This window comes from Acomys russatus, chromosome 6, assembly GCF_903995435.1.
Source record: "Acomys russatus chromosome 6, mAcoRus1.1, whole genome shotgun sequence".
NCBI lineage: Eukaryota > Metazoa > Chordata > Mammalia > Rodentia > Muridae > Acomys > Acomys russatus.
Genome location: NC_067142.1, coordinates 50,225,490 through 50,249,018, shown reverse-complemented (window position 1 = coordinate 50,249,018; position 23,529 = coordinate 50,225,490). Strand labels below are relative to the sequence as shown.

General features: G+C 46.7%; 1 protein-coding gene across 2 annotated transcripts in view; it reads right to left on the bottom strand.

The window, feature by feature from the left end:
• Positions 1–23,066, bottom strand: part of Rgs8 (regulator of G protein signaling 8) — a 40,003-nt gene extending 16,937 nt beyond the window's left edge. The window contains exons 1-4 of one of the 2 annotated variants that reach the window (XM_051147593.1): positions 22,785–23,066; positions 10,741–10,814; positions 6,255–6,356; positions 5,291–5,355 (exon numbers count right to left, since the gene is read on the bottom strand). In XM_051147593.1, coding sequence (XP_051003550.1) covers positions 5,291–5,355; positions 6,255–6,356; positions 10,741–10,814; positions 22,785–22,892 — 349 coding nt within the window. In that variant the 5' untranslated portion in view covers positions 22,893–23,066. Of the gene's footprint in view, positions 1–5,290; positions 5,356–6,254; positions 6,357–8,726; positions 9,183–10,740; positions 10,815–22,784 lie in introns of those variants that run through there. The other variant, XM_051147592.1, reaches the window with a different exon arrangement.
• Between the last annotated feature and the right edge of the window lie 463 nt (positions 23,067–23,529).

Genomic DNA, 23,529 nt, shown 5'->3' with positions numbered 1-23,529 from the left:
CATGATTGTGTGTTTGGAATCTTTTGCTTGTTTGGCTATGTGATCATTTTAACTTATTATGTGTTTTTTTTTTTTATATCTCGACCAGTATCTGAAAGGATGCTAAGTGTTTTACACTAAAGTCTTCTCCATTGGCCTTGTTTCACAGAGACAGACTGTGAAAGGACTCTCAGTGGTCCCGTTTCCCCTAACCTGCCACTCCCTGGGCCCAAGGGGGCCCAGTAGACAAAGCCTTCCAGCATATTCCATGCCAACTCTCAAACATCAGCCTCTAGAGGGAGGCACTGGGCGTCCAGGTGGGATCAGGTATAAAAAGTGAGAGAAAGGGGCAAAACATGCATCCTGCAGATATACTTAAAACTGTAACTCAAATTTTATGTCCAAAAAAAATGCAAAAGAAGGAAGACTGCAGGGGCAAGAAAAAGAAAAAAAAGGAGGAGGTAAACAATGAAAAAAGAGAAAGGGAGTGGGAAGGAGAGGAGGGGGAAGGGAAGGAAAGAAAGAAGGGAAGGAAATGCAGAAAGAGAATATTTCTTCAGAGTTCAGGGCTAAATATCCCTATAAAAACAGAACAAATAAGCACATGGCTACACTTCATGAAAAATAAAAGCACTGTTTTTTCCTGTCTTCAAGTTGCCTAACAGAATAGATCTCCCACAAATTGGGAGGTTTGGTTCTGTTGGGTATTGTTTCAGAGCAGAAAGATTTCTAGGCATGTAAACACACACACACACACACACACACACACACACACACACACACACACACACACAGAGGCAGCCCCCCTTCAGGGCAGACTACACGCACGATTCGGATATCAAGTCTAATTGTAACTGGATGAACAGGGGAAAGCTTCCAAATTAGCACATATTAGAAATCCTTCTAGCTAATGAAGCCTTCAGCAGTGTCAATTTCCACTGCGTTTGTTAGTTTTAAGAAAAGCACTTAGCATCCATGAGTGCTTTTTCTCTGTGCTCATTTGTAAACAAATACAATGAGAAAGAAAACTACTCTAAATACCTCCCTCCCACAATTTTTTTTAAATAATTGTAAGGTTTTAAAGATAGTAAAGTTGCCTTCTTTTGCCTGAGATTTGAGTCTATGTAGTGCTCAGAAGACAGAAGGAACCCAGGTACTTTGGTCCCCCTTCTGGCTGCTGGAGCCATTTCAGCTGAAAAGCACTCTTACATAACCACATAGGCAGTGCCTGGTTAAACCACCTGCCACAGGTAATTAGTTATCAGCCAGCCTGTCTGCTCCAGAGAACATCCCTGGCATGAGGGCAGAACTGAATTCAGCTTCCGACAGATCCGGTTCCAGCTCCATTGTCACACAGGTGAGAAATCTGATTTCTTAAATAGCCAAGGTTTCCACCAAGGCCACTTCGCTCTCGGGAAGTAAATGGGAGACAAACCAGGATCATAGCTCTGACACCAGCTAGTGTGCTTCTTGTAACGTCCAACAGCCTGGTCCCTGACGACAGGCAGGGCTCGGCTAAACCATTAGCCACAGGTGATGGGTTACCAACTCCATCTGCTTATGAGAATATGATGGGACAAGGGCAGAACTGAATTTGTTTTGCATTTAATAAATAAATGTAATAAATGAATGGAAAACATTGTCCCAGACCAGTAGGACTTCCAACACCGATGAGGCGGAATTTAAGAGCAGTGCTGACAGTCAGAATTCTTTTTGCAATCCTGAGGCCGCCTGGCGTGTGATGAGAACACTAGTTTGGCTTTTTTTTTCCCCCTTGCATTATTTGTGAGCACCGAGAACCTGAGTTCTCAAAGGCCTTTATTCTCCATCAGAGAGAGACCACTGCTTCTTTCGCCCAGGCTCTGTGCATAATGAATAAGCACACCCTTAAGAAACAATTAAATAAATGTCCAAAACAATATCAGGACAAGGAGAGAAAAGATGCTACAGAGGTTGAGAATTTGGGGAAAATAATTCCCTGGTTCCATGAAATAAAAACCCTGGGAGGGACAGACACCTTCGTATGGAGAATGATAGAAGAGTGGGTTCGAGACTAACACTCGGCATCTGGACCCCAGGCACTCAGGGATCCTGCACTCGCTAGTCCCTAGGATGGTATGTGTCTTAACTGAAAGCTTTGCACATGGCCTATCAGTGCTGTGAGGGAAAGGCCCATGTGAAAGCCCATTGGAGAAGTTTAGTCAGCTCTGATTGACTCACAATACAGTCGAAATTAACTAGACTTTCAAAAAGTTGTTAGCACTTTTTTTTTTCCTCTCTCTTTTTGGTTTTGGTTTTTCGAGACAGGGTTTCTCTGTGTGTCACCTTGGCTGTCCTGGACTCACTTTGTAGACCAGGCTGGCCTCGAAGTCACAGTGATCCACCTGCCTCCTGAGTGCTGGGATTAAAGGTGCTCCCGCCCACCACCGCCACCGCCACCACCGCCCGGGCCTTTTTTTTTTTTTTTTTTAAGTGGCCTGGACTCTAATTCCTCCACAGCCTTCATAGGGAATAAACATCCAAGTCCTAAAAGCCTGAAGTTCTGCCAGTGACCCTAAATACCCCTTTTTCCCTAAGAACTCTCATGCTATGGGTTTTTATTTCTATACTAAACAGAAAATAAAACAAAACAAAAAAATAGAACCTCCGACTCTAAGAAAGGTTAAAGAACTTTCCTTCAAAAAGCCTTTTTTTTTTTTAAAGAACTTTGCGAAAGTAGCAAATTGTTGCCAGCTGTGACCCATTAGCCGGATTCCCACCTGTGGGAAGTGTTAGAGCATTCCTGGAAACCAAAAGCTGCTTTGACAGGAGGACCAAGCGCCTGCAGATCCAAGAGTCTGCAAATTAAGAGATAAAACTGAATCTCTGAGTCTCACATTGGCTTAATTTTAATAATTGGTATCAAAATTCACTGTCAAGGTATTTATTTTGCATCTAATAAACAAATGTATCATTTTTTTTAAAGCTATGGAATCATTACATCACATGTGTCCCCTTACTTGTTTGGTTTCCTGCCTGCAGGTGGAAGTGAGCAGGCAGGCATCTCTAACCCCATTTTAGAATGAGGAAACAGCGTCAGGGACTTGAACTGAGTGAGTCAGTGTGAGGCTGAAATAAAAACCAAACTGGAAGACGACCGTGAACCAATGCCAGCCAGGAAAGAGGATACAAAGTGGTAGTGACATTTGTCCCACAGAACGTGACTCCAGAAAAACAATCAATAACCTCCGTTTCAGAAAGGATTTACCATCTAACTCTAAATAGCATCATACAAATGCTACTACCTTGGCAAATTCCCCGCGAGAGCCGGCTCTCAGGCAACAGCTGTGTGTTATATATGCTGTATTCCCCACACAGAATTATTTTCCTGCCTAAATACATCCCATGGAATACCAAAGTCACAATTTTTTTTATAATATGCACTTATTCTTAGATATTGCCATTTATTTTTTAAAAATCTATTCAAAAATATTTGTTCAGCTGGCGGGGGGCCGGGCAGGGTGTGGGGAGATGGCTCAGTTGGCAAAGTGCTTGTGGTGCCAGGGTGCGGGCCTGAATTCAGATCCTCAGCACTAACAGAAAAGTTAAGTGTGATAGGGAAGATAAGCTCCTGGGAAAGCAGAGGCTGGAAGGTTCCTGGAGCTCATTAGCCAGCTAATTTGCCTAATTGGTGGGCCCCAAGTGTATTGAGAGTCCATCTCAAAAAAGAAATAATAATAATGTAGATAGTTGGCAAAGTAGCTCAGCAACCAAGCCTAATACCTAAGTTCAGTCCCTGGGACCCTCACAGTGGAAACAGAGAACCTTCCAGAAGTTATCCGCTGACCTCAACATACACTGGGACAGACATGAGCACACACACACACACACACACACACACACACACACACACACACACGTTATAAACAGAGAGTAGGAGAAGCAACCTTTGGCATCTAAAGCCAAGGGACTCCACCACGACCACCCCAGCACCGAGTAACCAAGACAGGTCAGCAGTGAACGCAGATCTGAACCCCACTCACAGCCCTCAACTGAACTGTCCAAAACCACATTCTCCACTGAAGAACAACAGAGCAAAATGCAAGCAGGCCTCCCTGCTGCCCCCAGATCTCACACTGACATGACGAGCTGAGGAGGAACACCGAATGTCTGTCTGCAACCTTCCTGTCTCCTCAGTACACCCCCTCTCTCCCTCCCGCCCCTGCTCTGCCACTTCCACGTGCTGAATGCCAGAGGGATTTCAAAGCCCAACAAATTTGGACTTGCTCATGATGAGAGAAAAAAAGAGAGAGAGCTGAAAAGTTTGACTAATGATAAATTGCCCTCCATACACTGCAATATGCACAACTCTTCCTGCCTTTGTAGGAAACAAAAGGCACAACAGCTGAACAGGGAGGAAGTAGGAGAGAGGAGGGAGGGAGAGTGGAATGGAGTTCTAGCCAGGAAGTAGGGACAAACGCAGCCGAGATAGCTGTCCCTCCAGATAAAGAGTGAAATTCTGTCAATGTAAGGGACTCCTAAAATACACACAATACTCATTTGACTAAATAGCCCAGGACTCTCCAGCAACTTAGAGGAAAGGAGCAGGGGGGGGCGGGGCATTCCCTTTCATGGGAGCTAGCCTGGAACCAATCACTCCATGGCTCCAACTACAGAAGCTGAATTCTCTCTCATCAAACTTGCTGAGAGACCAGCCGCAGTGAGGCAAGGCTGTAATCCCAGGGCTTGGAAGGTGGCGGGTGGAAGCAGGAGAGTCCACAGTTCAAGGCCATCCTTGGCTATATAGAAAATTCGAGGCGAGTCTGAGATAGAAGACACCCTGTTTCAAAAAGAGCCTCACACATGCTAGGTAAGTCTTCAACCACTGAGCTACCTTACCAGACCTGGAAAAGCCAAGTCACTTTTAAGGGCATCTGCTAAAACAAACAAACAAACAAACAAACAAAAAACCAGGGACTTCACCATGACCGCTCAAATATCCAATAACCAAGGCAGGTCAACAAGTAGAGCATAGATCTGAAAAGTAGTGTGATGTGATATGGTATCGGATCGGATCGGATCGGATCGTATAGTATAGTGTAATGACTGAGAGCCTGGGGCTCATTGGGGCTAAGGTTTGAAAAGAGAGGGGGGGCCTAACCCCACTACATTTAAAATACCTGTTTTCTCTTCTCTCTGTTCCTCCCGCTGTGTGCAGCACTATAGAGAGCTGGGGTCCCAGCACAGTGTCCTGAGCCTAGACAGCATCCGTTACATATTCTTGCCACACGGATGCTATGCTTCATCGTGATGCAACCTGGATTCTACTTACACTTATGGGAGAGAAGCACATCAAAGGAATCTGCCCACCTCGTCGCTTCCTCCGTGGAGAGTCTCCTAGGAAGCAATAGCATCCCTCTGAGTGTTTCTGATAAATCTCCTCTCCCCCAACCACCGTCCAGATTGGCCCAGGCCTCCTTGGATTGGTGGAGAGCAAATGCGTACCATACCCGGATTCCTGTGGTTCTACTCCTGTAAATTGGCACATTTTCAAGCAATAGCTGGGAAACCTCTGAAGTGGGAGGGGCTTAGCTTAGAGGTAAAGTGCTTATACCTAGCATCAATGAGGCTCTGGGTTTGCTTCCCCAACACCAGAAAAAGAAAAAAAAAAGCCACCCTAGTGGGTATTCAGAGAATTCCCAATACATTACTTCCGGTCTGAACAATAAAAGTGTGTGGCTATGCGATTTCCAGATGTCAAGGTGACCGTGGGAGGGAAAAATCTAGTCTTGGAGTCAAAAGAGTTAGGCTCAGCTCACAACTCTACCTCTGACTGTCACCTCAAAGTCTTCACCTCTTAGAATGGCAACAGCGATGCCCCTTACAGAGGTGAGTGGGGGTGAACCGAGGTGACATCTGTGACATCACTGAGTAACACTGTCTGCGCAGAGTGGGTGCTAAACCAGATGATCAGAATCTAAGCATATTTTTAGAGTAACTTTGGGTGCCTATTTCCAAATCGAGAGCTCAGGTTGACCAGTAAGAAGAACCAAGAAGTACCCTTCCCCATGCACAGCCTCAGGCACAATGGGCAATGCTGTTTCTTAGGGGAATGAGGGTTCCCACCTGAGCTATATCCCTCTGTCCCTCACATGTAGGAGTAGGAAAGGATCCACCAAGAGAAACAGAATTTATTGTCCTATGGTTCATCTGGTCAACAACTCCCTAGAGAAGATCTCAAGGACATCCCACAGTATGGATACCCAGGAGGGCAAGGCAGCCATGCTACTACTCACTTGAGAGCTCGGTGGGGTTTGTCAGGAAGAATGGCTGTGAAGTCACTACAGGAGTCCGATTTGTGCGACAGGCACCCCAGTCGAGTCCTCATGCCTTTGTTCCTGCAGCAGATGGGGACAGAAGGAAGGGCACTGTCATGACCACAATGGCCAGCTTTATGAAGGGACCCTGGACCCGATGCCCTCTCTATTCCAGATGGCCCTTCAGCAAGGACAGAGAGGCAAGGGCTATGCCCAGCCTTATCTCACTATAGGAATGATAATGATGATGATAATAATAATAATAATAATAATAATAATAATAATAATAATAATAATAATAATAAGATAATAATAATAATAGGTGTAGGGCCCTTCCTCTGCCCTTCCCCTAAAGGCTGAAGGCTTTTTAAAGCTGACATTGCAAGTTGATGATAAGTCAAGGAAGATCATTAGCTTGGGAGAACTTCTAAATTAAGATACCCTGTGGGGAGTGGAAAGACAGCAGATACAAAGTAACAATCTACATTTTGCTTTCCCTCTAGGAGGGCAAAGCAGCCGGGTTGGTGGTGACCGAAGCCCTAACAACAAAGCGGTGAAAGCAAGACTGGTACACAGAGGAGAGGGTGTCTCAAAATGCAGGGGTACACAATAGAGAGTCAGAGCACATAGTGTGGGACTTCAAGGCAGGTCAGTTCCCACTCAGTTCCTCTCAGCTCAGCTCACTAAGTCAGGCTACGTTTACACAAAGGACAATGGACCAGCCGGCATGGAAGAGCAATGGGTGATGCCCACACTGGAGAATCAGTGTCCCCTTTGACAGTTCTTATGCTTGCTTAAATTGCCCTATTTACCTTCAGCCACAGGCTGCAAGGTGTCTCTGTACATAGTTTTATAGGAACACAACACCACCATTTGTTCACATGTCGTCTAAAACTGCCTTCGACTTGAAGGGCAAAGTTAGGTAGTTGCAACATTGACTGTACAGCCTGCAGCAAAGCTGAAAATATTTACTCCCAGGCTTATGACAACACAAGTTTGCTAACGTCTGACCTTTAACCGCGGCAATTCCTCACACTGAGGACAAAAGTAAGTTGGGGGGGGGGGGGAAGGAACTACCATGTATACCATCATAGATATTACCATGGTACCACAGCATGCCATCCTCGCATGCTGAAAGCAAGTCCTTCTGGCCTGCCTCCCTTTCCCTCTTCCTCACAAATCCTAACACTAGATAAGGGAGTTAGCGGTCATCCAACCCAATCACTTCCACTGACTTCAAATGGATTTCCATTCCCTGGTCTGCCCATTGTCTTTGTTCACAGAAATCTTATCTGACATTTGTCCTCTGAGACGGTATTGTGCTTGGCAGGAATGGACATTTGCATCCTACAGCACATCTCTGCAGAGCCCCCTCAGAGCTGGGCATCCAAATTTCCAGGAATGTCCTCTTCCCGCAGGAAATCAGTCTGCAGGTCTCTGCCCCTACCTCTCCTCCCAGGCAAACCGCACTGCGCAGCCATCTATTTTGTGGCCTTAAAAAAATTTTTTAAAAATTAAAAAAAAAAAAAAAAAACAGTTGCAAGAGCTATTCTCTCTCCTGAAGCAGAGAGCATCTTATGGGTCCATTCACTCTTACAAATCACAGGGTACCCAGCACCAGGCCATTCAGGTAACTGAGTACAAGCCCTTCGGGTCATCACTACTGTGAATTCGAGCAAAAGTCCTGCTCAGGCTGTTCCATGGGTCAGATCCCAACCTGCATCCGACTCCAGTGCCTTAGGATCATCAGTCATAAAAAAACCAGCCAGGTCACTGCCCTCAAAAGCAACAAACATGACTCTCAGAAAGCGGCAACGCCACACCAGCTTTTATACACCACAGTCTGGCACAGGCTACTTTTAAAGGGTACTACTTACTCCAGAGACTTACTCTGAGTCATTCGGACAGTTCTCAAAAGCAAATTTACTTTGGGACAGAATGGTGTTCTATCTTTCTAGTCAAGACCTGAATCATAATCTCCTTAGCAAGGTAGGAAATGATGGGAGCAGACACAGGTACAAGAGGCTAAGAGAGAGGGAAGGAGGGAGGGAGGGATAGAAGGAGGGAGGGAGGAAGGGTAGAAGGAAGGGAGGAGAGAAAAGGAGGAAAGAAAAAAGTTAGAGAAAAAAATGGAGGGATGGATCATTTCCTCATCTGAACCAGTAACTCACAGACTTTCATACAAGTTCACACACAGCCCATCATCCTAACCCCAAAAGTCACCACCAATAGATTCTACCAAGTCAACAGGAGGACACAGAACTAAGGTGGCTCCTACTTGCCAGACTTTGTAAGAAGCACCAAGGCAAGGATAGCGAGTGCAGTGCACACTGGAGGCCCCAGCAGAAGGAGGACCCCTCCCAGAGCTTAGTAGCAGGAGAGATGAGAGACCAGAATGTGGAACAAAGAAGAGAGGGGCAGGAACAAGAAGACAGGTCATCAATTCATTACCTGCGTGGCATCAGTAAGGCAGCCATACAGGCATCCGCTTATGGTTACCCTTGGGCTGGTTTGCAGGTACTTCAGGGCAGGAAATTAGACTGCAGGGTTCAGGGGTTAACCCTCTCTCGTCCTCTCACCTAAAATCAAAGAGTCTGCTGTAAGAGATTTCCACCCTCTCACATCTGTCTGCACAACACACCGTTCCAATGGCTCTCCACCATCTGAGTACTTCCCCCACCGCCCCCACAAATGTCAGCTCATTCTTAGCAAGGGCAGCCAATCAAAGATGGACAGGAACAAATGTCAGGTGGCTTCACAATCCTGACTGCTGCTCAGAAGTTCCTACTCCCCTAACCACTGGCCATCAACCAAAACTGGGACATGTACCCTTAGGGAGGCATGGGCCTGGCAAACCAAAAATTACTGTTCCCTTTATTTCACTAGACTGATGCCCAAGTGACCAGCCTGGAAGGCACCAGAGAGGAGAGGCCAGCCTTGTTCCAAAATAATCTGATTGGATTCTTCTCTGGTTCCCACCTCCCTCCAAGGACACCTGTCCCAGGTGGAAATGAGCCAGAGTTTGAGAAAAGGGGAGCAGGGAGTGGGGGTGTTGAAGGGGCATGGAGGTAAGCCATCAGACACCCTCACCACTGGACATGCTCCTTGGCAGGTATCCCAAACACGGGCTGAAAAAAGGAATATGCAAGTCACTCTTTCTAGCTCCTAACAGGGTGAGCCTTCCTAGCCTGGCCTGTTCTTGACCCAAAACAAGGGAGATTTGGAGATGCAGGAAGGGGATGTGCAGGCTGAGGGCTGATTGGCTTGCAGCCTCTCCTTCCCATGGATGTCATTGGTAGTGTTTCAGACCACTGTTCCCACAAAAGATTGCTGATAGGAAGAGCTGCCTACCTATCCATAAAAGGTTCCCTTGGGGAACCCTGCCACCGAACGTAGAATCCATTTTAAAAGAAACCTAATTTAGATAGATAAGAACCCTGCGTGATTGCGCCGTTTAAACTGGTTTGGTATTACCCTGAACATTTCACAAATACTTTTTAAAATCACTTTCAGAATAATTGTATCATTAACAAAATAGAAGGATGACTTTATTACCACTGAAAAGAAAACAGAAAACAACAACAAAAGTCAGGTTCTACGTAAAAGGCTCATCCTACTGGGTCGTGTCCCCTGACGACAGGGGACAGTTCCTTAATCATTGTCCTAACTGGAATTGCACCTGCTTTCTACAAGTCAGGCCATCAAAGCCCTTTACAGCTTTCAGGGTCTCCAGGAATCATGTCTGGGGTACCTATGCCTCATTTCCTCTTGCTTATAGACTATGTCCCCTGGGGAGGGGGATGATTTTGCCATGGGCCCTCATAATTCTGCAGCTAGGCAGACCAGGGATCACTACCCATATACCCCACAGGAAAGGTCGTTTATGGCAGGGGACAACTGGACTCTGTCCCTGCCTGACTCTCTTCCTTCCTTTCCCGCTGTCAGCCCACACTGGCTTGCTGGTACTGTCCAGTTTCCTCCCACCACCACCCCCCATCCAGCACCTCCCAAATCACCCCTTGAGTGAGGTCAGCTTTGGACTCACAAATGAGAACCAGCTGGATGCTCTGCCCCAGCTGCTTTGTCCAGTCCAGAATCCAGAGCCCTCGGGGCTCTTATCCCATTTAGCCCTAGGCTGACTTATAAGGGACAGATAAGGGGTGACCCAGAGCTTGGAAAGTTCAGAGATGTGATGCGACCCTCCCCCATAGTGCATGTAGCCTTGGAGGTGGGCACCAAGTCACGTGTGACTGGAGTAGACAGTATAGAAAAAGATGACATTCAAGGTGGAGAGGGGTATAAGAGGGGAAAAAAGCAAAGATTTATAAAAAGGGGGAAAAGAAATTAAGCTCAGCGGGAAGAAAGCAATTAATATGCATGAAGAGGCAGATTAATTAAATATGTATAATGCAATCAGCTTTCCAACACCCCAGCGAGGAAGGAGAAAGACAGAGCCAATACTTACTGTTGTTGACCGGTCCTCATGGCCTGCAGGTCTTTGCCAAGTGGATGGTCAGAGAGGCTGCAGGTTAAGGAGCTCTATGGAAAGAGTAGATCTTTCTTTTAGCAGTGAAATCCTTGGCAGGTGAAAGGCATGTTTGCAGGTACACATGAGCTCACGCATGCATACACATATACATAAGCATGCATGCACAACACACCTCCCACCACTTGAGCCAGGCAGCAAGCGGCCCCAAAAGCTCTTCTCTCTGCTTGTCACATCCAGTAAATACTGAAACAGCCTACACCCAGCAGGCGGCGGCTCAGCTCCCGGGCACAGTCTGCACGCCCATCCTCATTGGCAGCTCGCAGGAGATGCCCCCAAGCAGAGCTGACCTGGCACGCATCCTGCACCTTCCTCCTTCGGCCTCACTAACCTGCAGCTCCTGTAGCTGCAGCTCAGGGAGAAGTCGCTCCCCAGGCTCCCCAGCCCACAGCAGCTGCTCTGCCGCACCCCCCCCCCCAGCCAAGAGTAGGTATTAACTCTTTTCAGGACACCAAGTAGCTGAAAATCCAGGGAAGGGTGCTTTCCTAATGAGCTCTGCTGCTGGCTGTGAGGCTCGAGGCTGGTGGCTGCGCTGGGGAGCAGGGAGCATAAAGATCTTGCCCCAGACAGCTGCTGACAGCAAGAGCCAAGCCGAATCAAATCTCCTAATGAGCCAGGAGGAGGGGGCCTGTCTTGCTGGGTGTGATGTGATGTGATAAATGCAGAGGGGAAAGCTACAGGGCAGGTCGCACATCTAAATTCCACCCCCTTCCTCCCAATTCTTTTGCACTGCACTCCCAAGCCAAACCACACAGCCCTGAAATTACCCCCTCTCTGGCAAGTCTCAGCTGTCCCCTCACTCAACAGTGGATCCTCTCCCCTAGCCTATTTCCACTCCATCCACCCACCCTACCTCCCCCCCCAACCCCACCAGGACCAACCACACGGCTCCCCACTCCTTAATGAAAAATTTCCACCTCCTCTGCCTCTTGGAATGCGCGCAGATTTCCAACTCCATGCTCCTGCCTCTCACCTAGTTTTTCCTACAGTAGAAACTCACCTCTCTTCCTCATCCATCACCTAGCAACTCCCCCCGCCAAAAAAAAAAAAAAAAGGAAAAAAAAACCCGACTTGCATTTGTGATGGAGTTCGACTTTCTCCTTTGTTCTGCCTGATCTGCTCATCATCTCTATGTTCTTATCTCTCTCTCTCTCTCTCTCTCTCTCTCTCTCTCTCTCTCTCTCTCTCTTCCTCAATTTTATTCCCAAACAGTCTGCCTGCTCCTGTTCCACAAGGACGTTTTTCCTGTGTGCCCTAGTTCTCCAAAAGTGGTACCCAGACCATCAGTCTGAGCATCATCTGGAAGCAGGTTGGGCGTACCTCTGCTCAGGTCCCATGCAGAGACCTTTGGTGGTAGAAACTTAGTAGTGAGACTCAATGTGGGGATTCCGACTCTGATACGTGCTAGAACAAGTTCCAAATACACCTGGCCTTTGTGGCAAGTCATTTCTCAAGCCAGAAGTTAGAAGATATTTCCATAGAAAGTGGTGACTTTATAATAAAAGCAGTCGATTCCATTTATTTGATTTGTTCAATGCTGGGGATTGAACCAAGGGTCCTATGTATGCTAAATATGCTAAACAAGTCCTCTACCACTAAGCTATATTCCCAGCCTCTCTTCTTACTTTCTTTTTTCTTTTTCTTTCTTCTTTTTTTTTTTTTTTTTTAATTTAAGGCTGGCTTTAAACTCATTCTGTAGCCCAGGCAGACTTTGAAACTGCTATTCTTCTATCTTAGTCTCCTGAATAGCTATGATTATAGGCCTATGCCATCAGGCCCAGGTGTTTAACCTTTAAAGTCTTTAAAGAAAACCTAGGTTAATGGTACAGCACCCACAAGTCTGAGGCAGACGATGAGGAGTTCAAGGATGCCTGAGCTAGCCCTACCTTCACAAACCAAGTACAAAACACTGTGTGTATTTTCACTCAACAACCCCACATACCACTGTCAGGAAGCGTGTTATCCCCATGCCACAGATGAGGAAACTGAGGCTAGCTGTAATAGAGTTTCTTTTGCAAAATGATACACTACACAATGGCAGCACAAGGATGGAAACTTGTCTTATGACTCTGACAGGGGAATTTTTGCTCCAGTGTCATGCTAGGATACCGTCTCTGCGCATATCTATTGGCGCATGCCCCATGCTCTAACAGTGAAATTAATGTGCTGCAATCATTCATTGCCTGGTACTAGAATGAAATAGAAATCCTGATGTTGCCCCACAGTGACCCACTGCCTCTCTCCAATAATACCCACACCATCCCTCTGTTAGGCTGAGGCGATTTTGTGTTACCAAGTATCACATGTCTTGAAACATGATGCTAGCTAGAATTCAAAGTTAAGCTGAAAGAAAAGTTTTCACTTTCTAGAGCCTTTCCTGATATTTCATACCAGAAGGAAAATATTTCAATAGACAAATACTTCTCTCACCCAATATATGTTTACACCCTAAGATGAGTCCACAGAGCAAATATTTAGGGATCGTTTTTGTATGTGCTAGACAGTGCCTGCCTGGCATTGCACTCGAGTTAATTTAATTCTCCCAACAATTTTACAAAGCCCACATTTTTATCAGCCCCTTTCACAGGTGGAAAAACAGAGTCACTTATAAATAGCAGAGCTGGTGTCTGCTGTCTAATTTAGCGCTGCCCTGCCCCTCCCTCTCACACAAAGGTGATGTCTTTAGCCAACTCTCCCCCTACCAGGGCTAATATGGGGGCAAGGTTTTCTCAGAGTCTCCTGTTGTCAGATACCCAGGAAGGAAAGGCACTAGGGAGCAAGGATGGGGCTGCACATGGGCCTGGGTCTGAGGCAGGAGGCGATCAGAGTCTTCAATTAGAAGCATGAAAAGTGTTAGGAAAAGAAGAAAATCAGAGCCCATCCAAAAGTTTCTACCAAGCATTCTTAACACTAATGTGGAACCGTAAAATGCCCAATCTGAGAAGATCTGAGAAGTGCAGGCCTAATACAGTGCTGTCCATGGGGGAGTTCTACCACGAGCTTCCAGAGATACAGGTGTGTGAAGAACTCGTGAGAAAAATAAGGTGTCATTTCAATCCTGAGGAGGCTGAGAGGGAAGAACAACAAGATTGAGGCTAGCCTGGGCTACAGAGGAAGAACCCTGTCCCGAGACAACAACAAAATCTCCAAGGGAAAAAAGCAGCTGGCTCCTTAGTTAAACATCCTACAATGAGCTTCTTTCCTGGATGAAGGAACAAGAAGTTTACCGTTCTAGGGGGCCAGACTTCACCCATTTGGACTCCGTGCTCCCCGAACTTAGAGCCACAGCTGGTACTATCAAGCTTTTGTGGCTACTGCTCCTGACAGCCCGGCTAAAAGATGGCCCTAACTTCTGTTTTTTTTTTTTCTCCAGGAAAGCTGTGTGATGACCAGCCCTGATCTGGCTCCATGGGTGACCCAGCATCTCCTTACCAGGCACAGACCAGTCTGCACCTCTCTGAAATTAGGCCTCTGCTGCAGAGCTCCACGCAACTCAGGCCCACAGGCTGGAGGTATCCCCAGCAACCTTGCTCTCAGCCCTCCCCTCCTTCCCGCAGGGCTCCCTCTGTTTGCTCATGACATCACTGCACCCTCACCCCTGGGGTAGCAAGTGCAGATATTTCTGGCATCTTCTTCATTCCTCTTGCTAAATTGGTGTTTCATTCTGATCATTGTGTTTCTGAGTTATTCCTTAGCTCCATCTCCCTCCCATCCATCGGTGCAGAGGTTATTCATCTCCCAGCACAGATCTCTCTTCCTCCCCGCCCCCCCCCCGCCCACCCCCACCCACCCGCGAACCTCAGTTACCCACGGAACAGACGCCATAAGCAGATCATCTGTATAATAATCTTTGATGGGCTCCATTGCAGCTCCTCTATTTGCCTGACAATAAGCTGGTCCTGCTTCTCTGTCGGGTTTTATTGCTCTCTCAAATACGTACATAACACGCCCATGCACCTGCTCCCCGGCTCGGATTGTCCTACCCTGTATATCTGCCTCTTAGCTCCCAGCTCCTCTGCCAATCCCTTCACCTCTGAGATAAAAGCTTCCCTCTGAGCTCTTTCAGAAGGACTTCAATTAGAGAAGCCCCTCCATCCCACAGTCCCACAACCTTGCCATATGACTCTGACAGCCTGCATCACAGTCTAGTTGATCCATTTCATTTGTGGTTTCCAATCCTCCCAAATTGATTTCCACTCCAGGAAGACAGCCTCTACGACTGACTCCCTCTGCTCCCAATTCTGCTTGCTTCATACGATGTTGGGGTTTAATACTCTGGCTAACTGTCATTTGTGAGTACTTTTACATTTATTTTATTTTACTCATTTCTTTGGGGGAAGGTGGCATGCCCCCATACCACAGACACAGGTGGAAGCCAGAGGGCAAGTTGCAGAAGTTAGTTCTTTCCCCAGGAATCAAACTCAGATCATCTAAGTTGGTGACAAGTGCCGTCTTGCCAGCCCTTATTTTTGGATTCTTGAGGGGAAAAAAAGAGGGGCGAACCACCAAGCCTTCCTTATGGCACAAATGTGTTAAGACTTCTGCAGCCTCCTGGTCAGGACTGAAGCCACCAGAATGATCATGGCTTTGGGGACAGTAGTGCAGGTATAAAGGCTTTTTATAAACTATCTCACCAGCCTGGTCTGTGCAGGGTAGAATTAATAAGGAGCAAAAGGGGTACCTAGCATTGCCACACAGGCCCAAAAACATAATTAAATTGAAGGTAAAAGGAATTAAAAATCTGCACTATAATATTTTTAAAAGCCATAACAGAAGAAGAGGTTCATTGCCAAATGCCCCACTGTGTATTTATTTAATCAACGTACCACCTAGGATAGCACCATTTCCAAAGCTTTCAGAAAAAAAAAAATCATCCGGATATCAGATTTGAATTCTGGTCAGCATGCTCAGGCTCGTCCACAAATCTTCTAAAAGCAATTTCCACTGCTTGGCTTCCTAGTAACAGTAGAAGCCCGAATCAACATATGCTGCATTGATTTGGGGTTTCCATGGAGATTAGAAGGACACAGGGAAGGGCAGGACAGAGAGAGGACACCTGACCCAAAACTCTACTTTAAAAACAACAACAAAAACATGCATCTCACGTTCCATCCTCTGAGTGTTAGCAGCCCTGCCTCCTGTCACTCAGCTCAGGCATCCAGATACTTAACTTGTAATAACCTTCCTGGGCTCCCACAGGGGAGTCAGGGGGTCAGGGGGAAGGTCAGCAGCTAGCACTGAGAAACCATGAGGTAGGTTTGCAGGAAAACACACAGGCACAGAACAAAGAGTTGTTGTGTATCACTCTTGTTAACTAGCCCTGCAACACTAATGATCTGTGTTAGTGCTGCGCTCGCCAGCAAACAAGACCAAGAATTCTTGAACTTTAATTTCCCCTCGGAGCCAGGTGTAGTGGTACTTGCCCATAAGACCAGCCCTTGGGAAGGGGAGACGAGAGGACCAGGAGCTAAAAGACATCTTTGTCTCACTATTCACCACGCTCCCAAAACTGTCGTCATAAACACACCTGCCCTGTCTATCTACCAGGATGAAAAAAATTTTTAAGTGAAAAAATTCTGTGGGTGCTTTGAAAGTTCCAGCACACGCTCTTCTGTTATTATATTTGGAGGCGACTGTGGCTTTTCTTTAAACAGAATTTTGCCAGTGAGAAAGTGTATAACAAAAGAAAAAAAAATCTAAGATTATTAATTTAGTAGGGAAAATAAAGAACTGAGGGAAAGTCCAGTGGAGTTGACATCCCAGAGTTCCTATCACAGGAATATGGCTTTTCAAACTTATGACTGCAGGCCAGTGACTCATTCTGGGTGTCATAATCATAGTGGAATATAATAAAGATGACAACCATACCAATGCCACTGCCTTGTTACCAGGGTTAAGTGGGGTAACGGCATAAGGTGTTTTCCACAATGCCTGACAGGGAGCAAGTGGCCCTTAACTGTGAAGCACCTTTCTGTTCTTGTCAGCCTTATCAACAATATTTCACCAAATGGGGAATTGGATTCTGACTACTTCTCTGCTTGACACAGAGAAATTACCTAGATGATGTCTGCTCAGCTATTTAACAAGCTATTTGGGGAAAGGTGCTATAGAAATAGAATATTATTATTATTATTATTTAAAGACTCATTTCTTTCATCATTTTCTCACCAAGGCAATACTAAATGTATAAAATAATATACTTGTGAGGTTTTAAGAGCCTCTGGTCTTTGTTGCCTTTCTCATTTCTTTTTGTCCCTCTTGGGCCTCCATTTGTCCCCTAGCTCCTCACCGCAGGCCTTTCGTCTTTCTAGCCTTTTTATTTTCTTGTCTTTGTACTCTTCTTTCTAAATGTGTCTACAAAGGAATTTTAAAATTGAATCACAGAGGCTTTGGTGTCTACATCTGCAGATACTCCTTGGGGCACCTAAAACTAGGAACACTGAGAAAAATGACATAAAACTGGGAGACACGGTTATAGAACCTCATCTCTTGGACAATGATTTTTTTCAATTTTTTTTTAACGCAATATACAGTCCTTATATCATGTCCCAATTCCAGTCAAAGATGATTAACATTTGATGAGAAAAATGTGAGCACGATCTTGTAAGAGGCCTTCTCCTTGGCTCTTTGGCTGGCTCCTCCTCTGCCCATCTCAGGATGCATCCTTTCCACTCTGCTGCTATTGCATGCTGCCTGGGTAATCTCATCCTCACTGCCTTTGGGTGCACTGACCATTTCTCCAACTCTGGCCCCTCTCCCACTCATATTGATTCCTCTAACCTATGGATTACCAGACACAGTCCTCTGGGAGCCCACAGGCACAACAAACACAAATATAATACCTACGACCCAAGCACATCACATGCCCTTTCCCTGACCTATATCATCTGCCATCCCCTCCTGCCGCCCCGCTCCATCCACATAGGCCTTGGCTGGCTCCCTCTGGCATTGGTGACATGGGGTTTTGATAGCGCCCTCTACTGAGTAACTCAAGCCAAAAATAGAGACTTAACGAGAGGAAACCCCATTCCCCTCAGCTCCTGCCTTTAACCAATTATCAAACCATGCTGATCAATTTTCTTTCCTAGTTCTCGAATCTATCTCCTGCCTTGCATCTCCACCACCACTACCCTGCCTCAGGCCCTCACGGTCCCAGATAATGTCCCCACAGCATCTGCTCTCTGCAACCCAGTCTGCTTGTAGCCATAACCGTATGTTTAAGTCCCAAATTTGATTATGCTGCCTTCTCCTCCCAGCTTATAAACCCCCATAGCTTATGCATAAAGTTCAAGCTTAATTTTAAAAAAAGCTTAATAAACAAGTTCCCTCAGACCTGGGTCTGGCATCCCTCGAGAACGTCCCATCACTTTTTTTTTTTTTTTTTTTTTTTTTTGGTTTTTCGAGACAGGGTCTCTCTGTGTAGCCTTGGCCATCCTGGACTCACTTTGTAGACCAGGCTGGCCTCGAACTCACAGCGATCCACCTGCCTCTGCCTCTCGAGTGCTGGGATTAAAAGTGTGTGCCACCACATCCGGCTTTCCCATCACTTCTTTGACTTGAGCTTCGAACTCCAACAACCCCCACAGTGCTCGCTCTCTCAGCACAGGGTTCTGTGTTCCTAGACCTTATTTGTTCCAGTCCACCTGCCTAGAATTGTCTTGACTTGCCTAACCCAACTCATCTTTCAAACTGAACTTCAGGAAGACCCCTTTGCCCAACCCAGTGTAGCAAGTACCCTCCATACCCTTGAGGCTCGTTGGAACATTTGTCTCCTTTCTTACCTAGCACAGGGGGTGGGAAGGTGGAATACCTGCAACTCTCTCCTTCTTGTAAGGGTCTAAGTTCATCAAGGACACAGAAATGTTATTTCTTCACTTATTCTGCCGTTCAAGTGATACTTGATATACGTACTCTTTATGCAGGCAATGCGCCACATGTGGGCACGTTGTGTTACCTATGTACATAGCATGGGTAAAAGATAATTCCACCTGGACATCCCTCACACTTGGCATGGCATCTGAAACCTGTGAGTAGGAAGGCAAGTGAGCCCATGCCTTGGGCTGGAGTAGGAAGCTGGCCAACATGGAGTCATGAACATGCCACAGGATTTCTGGCATCCTTGATACTGGTTCAAGCTCTAACTCTCCCTAAATATACCACACTGACCTTTCCTTAAGATCTCTCTGTCTCTTTCTCTGTCTCTCTCTGTCTCTGTCTGTCTGTCTGTCTGTCTGTCTGTCTGTCTCTCTCTCTCTCTCATCTATGAAATTAAGGTTACTAAGACAAGGTCAACTTTTTATGTCACTGTCAAGAATTCATAGAAATGTCAAAGCAGACATGGATTGAAAATTACTCATTCTCAAGAAAACACAAAAGTCCCATGATAAGCATCACATCAAACATTGGCCCAAGACCCTATGGGAACAGTAGAAGCTGCCGTAGAAAGTACAGTGGGGCCAGAGATGAGGAGAGACCTGGCTTTCAAAGCCTATGGGCAGAAGGCACTGGCAGGGTTGAAATGTGACTCTATCAGTCCCAGGTTATCGATTTCTTTCCCTTCTTAGACAGTAACAAAAGCCTCACCATTTGCCAGTGGAGTCCACAGCTGTGGGCAGAAGCTGCTTTAACAGATACACATGCTGACTATAAAATAAACCCTTTCTAATCCTATTTTTTACTGGCTTCAGGCAATGGTTTTCCCATCTTCCCTTCTGGGATCATCCTAGCCAACTACCTGGACCAGCAGAGGGGAAATCCACAGCCATTGGAGCCTGGAATGCAACATGGGGGCTTGCTGCATCTGAAGCCTTGGGAATTTTTGCTGTGCGGACTGGGACACTGTGGATGGTTTGCTTTCTGGGAATGCTCCTAAATCCAGAGCCCTCTGGGAAATGAGTGCTCTCCCTGAGATGTCTCACTTCTAGGTAGATGCCTGGCTCACATTCGTGATGGCCCTGGGGGTAGGAGGAGGGATGCGGCTGTGTGGGTGCACCTTGATGTACAGAGATGCTAAGCAAATTCTCGCTGATGCTCTGCCTTGGCAGTCAAGGCCTTGGCCATCTGTCTACCTCAAGCCACTCAGCTTTTCCAAGATACTCTTCCTACTAGAACCTCTTATTGAAAACTTTAAAAGACTATTGGAAACTGCAGCAGAGAACATGGACAAAGATCCTGACGAGAGGACCAATATTTCTGGGTAGTGGGAAAATCTTAACCTACAAGTAATAGAACAGAGCAAAGGCGTCTTGTCAGCATCTCCAGCAGTGTAGGTGTTTGGATGAAGAAGGTATGTGACAGAACAAAACAGGGTGTCTGCGCTAAGACTCACAGGAAAACGGTTTTACCTCTAAGGGATAGCTCATCCCAATAAATCAGGAGAAATATTGTCAGCTGCAGAGTGATCACACATCACAGATCATTCACTTGCGCTATGCAGTCAGGACTTTTTTTTTTTTTTTTTTTTTTTTTAAGATTTTAAAAAATTTATTGTATGTATATGAATTCTCTACTGTCAAGTACAGGCCAGAAGAGGGCACCAGATCTCAATATAGATGGTTGTGAGCCACCATGTGGTTGCTGGGAATTGAACTCAGGACCTCTGGAAATTCAGACAGTGCTCTTAACCTCTGAGTCGTCTCTCTAGCCCCCAGCCGGGACTTATAAAGTGCTTTCAGTTCTCAGCCGAACTTGACCGTGGTTTTTAACCTCATTGAACCTCATCTTATCTCCCTAAATGTTGGTAATTAAGCCTCATAACTAAGGGAAAGCTCCTAGTAAAGCTTCTCAGTACATCTTCACTACAGGAGGCTGTTTTGTCTTATTGCTTTTAGCTGAATCTCACAAAAACTTTCAGAAATAACTGGGCGTTTGTGATTGCTCCCATTCTCCAGATCACCAAACTGCTCTGTGTTCTGAGTGAAGGGCCCCAGGAAACTCAGCAAGCAGCTCTAAGGTGTCTGCAATCCCGGATCACCGGATTTTTTTCCACCATCCCAGCACACTCTCTGCATGTCCACCTGTTGCCCCATCATTGAGATCCACAGTTCTGGGAGGAAGGATTTTCATAAAGCTCGTTCTGCTTAACCAGCCAGCCATACTCAGTGAGCACGTGCCAGGAGCACCTGACATTAGTGATATGGCTTTTGTGGCTAAGGACCCATCTCCAGGTCGGAGTCCACTGACCCATGAGAGAAAGGCTTTGCCACCGTTAGCAGGAGGCTTAATACCCAGGATCTGTGTAGGTTTTCAGGTTCTCTTTGTACGTTAGTCAGAATAAATATTGTCAGTTCGACAAGATCTAAAAACCACCCAGGAGACAAACCTCTGGGCATGTCTGGATTGGGTTAATCGAGGTAGCAAACCCGACTCTAACTGTGGGTGGCATCATTTTATGGGCTGGTGGCCCAGAGAGAATAAAAAGGGGGAAATGAGCTGACCACCCACAACCGTCCCTCCCTGCTATCTACTGCAGACACGGTGGGACCAGCGGCTTCACATTCCCGCTGCCATGTCTGCCTTACCATGAGGGACTGCACCCTCCAACCGTGGACCGAATCAAACCCTTCCTTCAAGTTACTTTGGTCTGGTATTTTATCACGGCAACAGGAAAGGCAGTTAATCCAGGCACTACATTAATAAAATAAAATAAAAAATAAATAAAGCTGAAAGAGTCTGATCCAAAGAGCACTCGCCTTGGCCTGGCTGTGCTGAGAGGTAGGCCACGGTAACGTTCACTCCCCACTCACCCACTCCCACCAGGCCCCAATCCTGACACAAACTTCTTCCAGGAAGCCTACTCTGAGAGTGAGCAGAGACAACAGTCAGTTAGTAAAGACTAGACCACTACCTGGATGGCTCATGGGGCTGCAGGGATTTCCAAAAGGATAGTAAGGGCCGCCTTCAGCACAATACCACACTGCCTGTTTTTTGGAGGTTTAACTTTTCACTAATGTGATCTCCTAGATAGTTATCACACTCACTCACACTCACACACCCACACCCCGTATCCTCTAAGAAAACCCCAAAGGTTTCCAAATCTGAAGAACAGGTGGTCCCCACTTAAGCTGAGTTGCAGGCTAGGTTTAAGCTTTCCTGCACTGCTGCAGACAGAAGCATCCCAAAGTCAGAGAGCACACCAGGTCCTGAAAGTCTGGTCTTTAGGAAGACATGGTCAGACAGTATCAAGCAGTTCCAACATAGAACAAGAACTAACAGCCTCCCTCATTGCAACACCCCCCTCTTTCCCCTAAGCATCCCTCAAAAAAAGAAGAATCACCAGCCACCACGCCAAGGACCTATCACCTCTTGTAGCTGGTATATGTGCCCTTAACTTGCCACCTAGGAATTGGTATCCTCTGATGCATTTCAATCTCCCTCCAATTCACTGTCATTGTGAGTCCCTTTGCATCGGAATGTGTCACTAGTGTTAGTCACCAGCAGAGCCAACCTGCTTGGCTGACTAGAAACAAGACAGATGCTATGCTATGTGCAGCCAGGCTGCTGTGCAGGCGACCCCCGTTCCAAACAACAGCTGAGCAAGACATGAATGGAACTAAAAATAAGGAGCCTTGTGTCACTGGCCAGACATCAACTGACAGTATTTTCAGGGACCACCCCCTACCCCCGAAGAAATCTGAGACCAAAACCAGGATCCTTGTCTGACAGAAAGCAGACCTCAGGGGTCCTGAGGAGTTGAGGTGGACAGATAGAAAACCAAAAAGAAAAAGGAAAAAGAAAGAAAGAAAGAGCATTTATGGTTCATCCTCTACTAACTAGGAAGTACAGGGTATTCCCGAATCCTTGCTCTGGACCAGGGTAGCACACTTGCCCTGCTCCGAGGAGCTCTGAGGAAAAATAAGTGGAGATTATGGCAGAGAGAAGCACCTTTCTGCTCTCTGTTGTCTGTCCTGGTTCTTCCAGCAAGACTCAGCTGGCCTGTGTCAAACAGCCGTTCTCTCTCTTACCTGTCTGCTGATGGGCAGCGCAGCTGGAGAGATGTGGCTGGTGTCCGCTCCAGCTGGGCATGGCTCTGTGAAGTCCTGAGTGACAGAGTCGGCCCTCTCCTGGTACATGGGTGAGGGTGGTGGAGCGTGGCTGCCTCACCTCATCTCGGGCCCCCTAGAAGAGCTCCTGCAACATGCTGCTCCGAGGGCTCTGCTCTGCGCCAGGCTTTGCATCTCATGAAAAGGGAAAGAGCAAGCGAGCTCAGGGGAGGGGGCGGGGAGGCGGAGGGAGGGGAGAGGGGCACTCTGACAGATGATGCGCAGCCACGCAGTTGGGGGAAGGACTGAATGCCTGTGTGGCTCTCTGCTGATGGTGTGAACACAAGCGCTACCTCCGAGGAGCTGGTGGCTATGCGAAGTTCAGCCAGGAGCAGAGAGCACAGGGGTGTGGCTGAGGCCACCAACCTGGGAGAGAGAGGGTGGTCTGCTTTCCCGCTGAGAATCACACCAAGGAAGGACCACTGGCTTGGTGACCCGTGAGGAAGGAGGAAAAGCAGCCTCACATTCCTGGCCGAGCTTCTAGGTTGTCCCTCTCCCCTTCCATAATTAGATAAGCTATTTAGAATTAAGATTTAGAATGGCCAGGCAATTTGTGTCAAGCACAGCTCCAACTTTCTCAATGATAAGGAAAATATTAGACATGGGTGGGTATTGGGCAGGAAATGTTCAGTGTCCTTTGTCACCCTATGTAAAAGCAAGCCAGCCT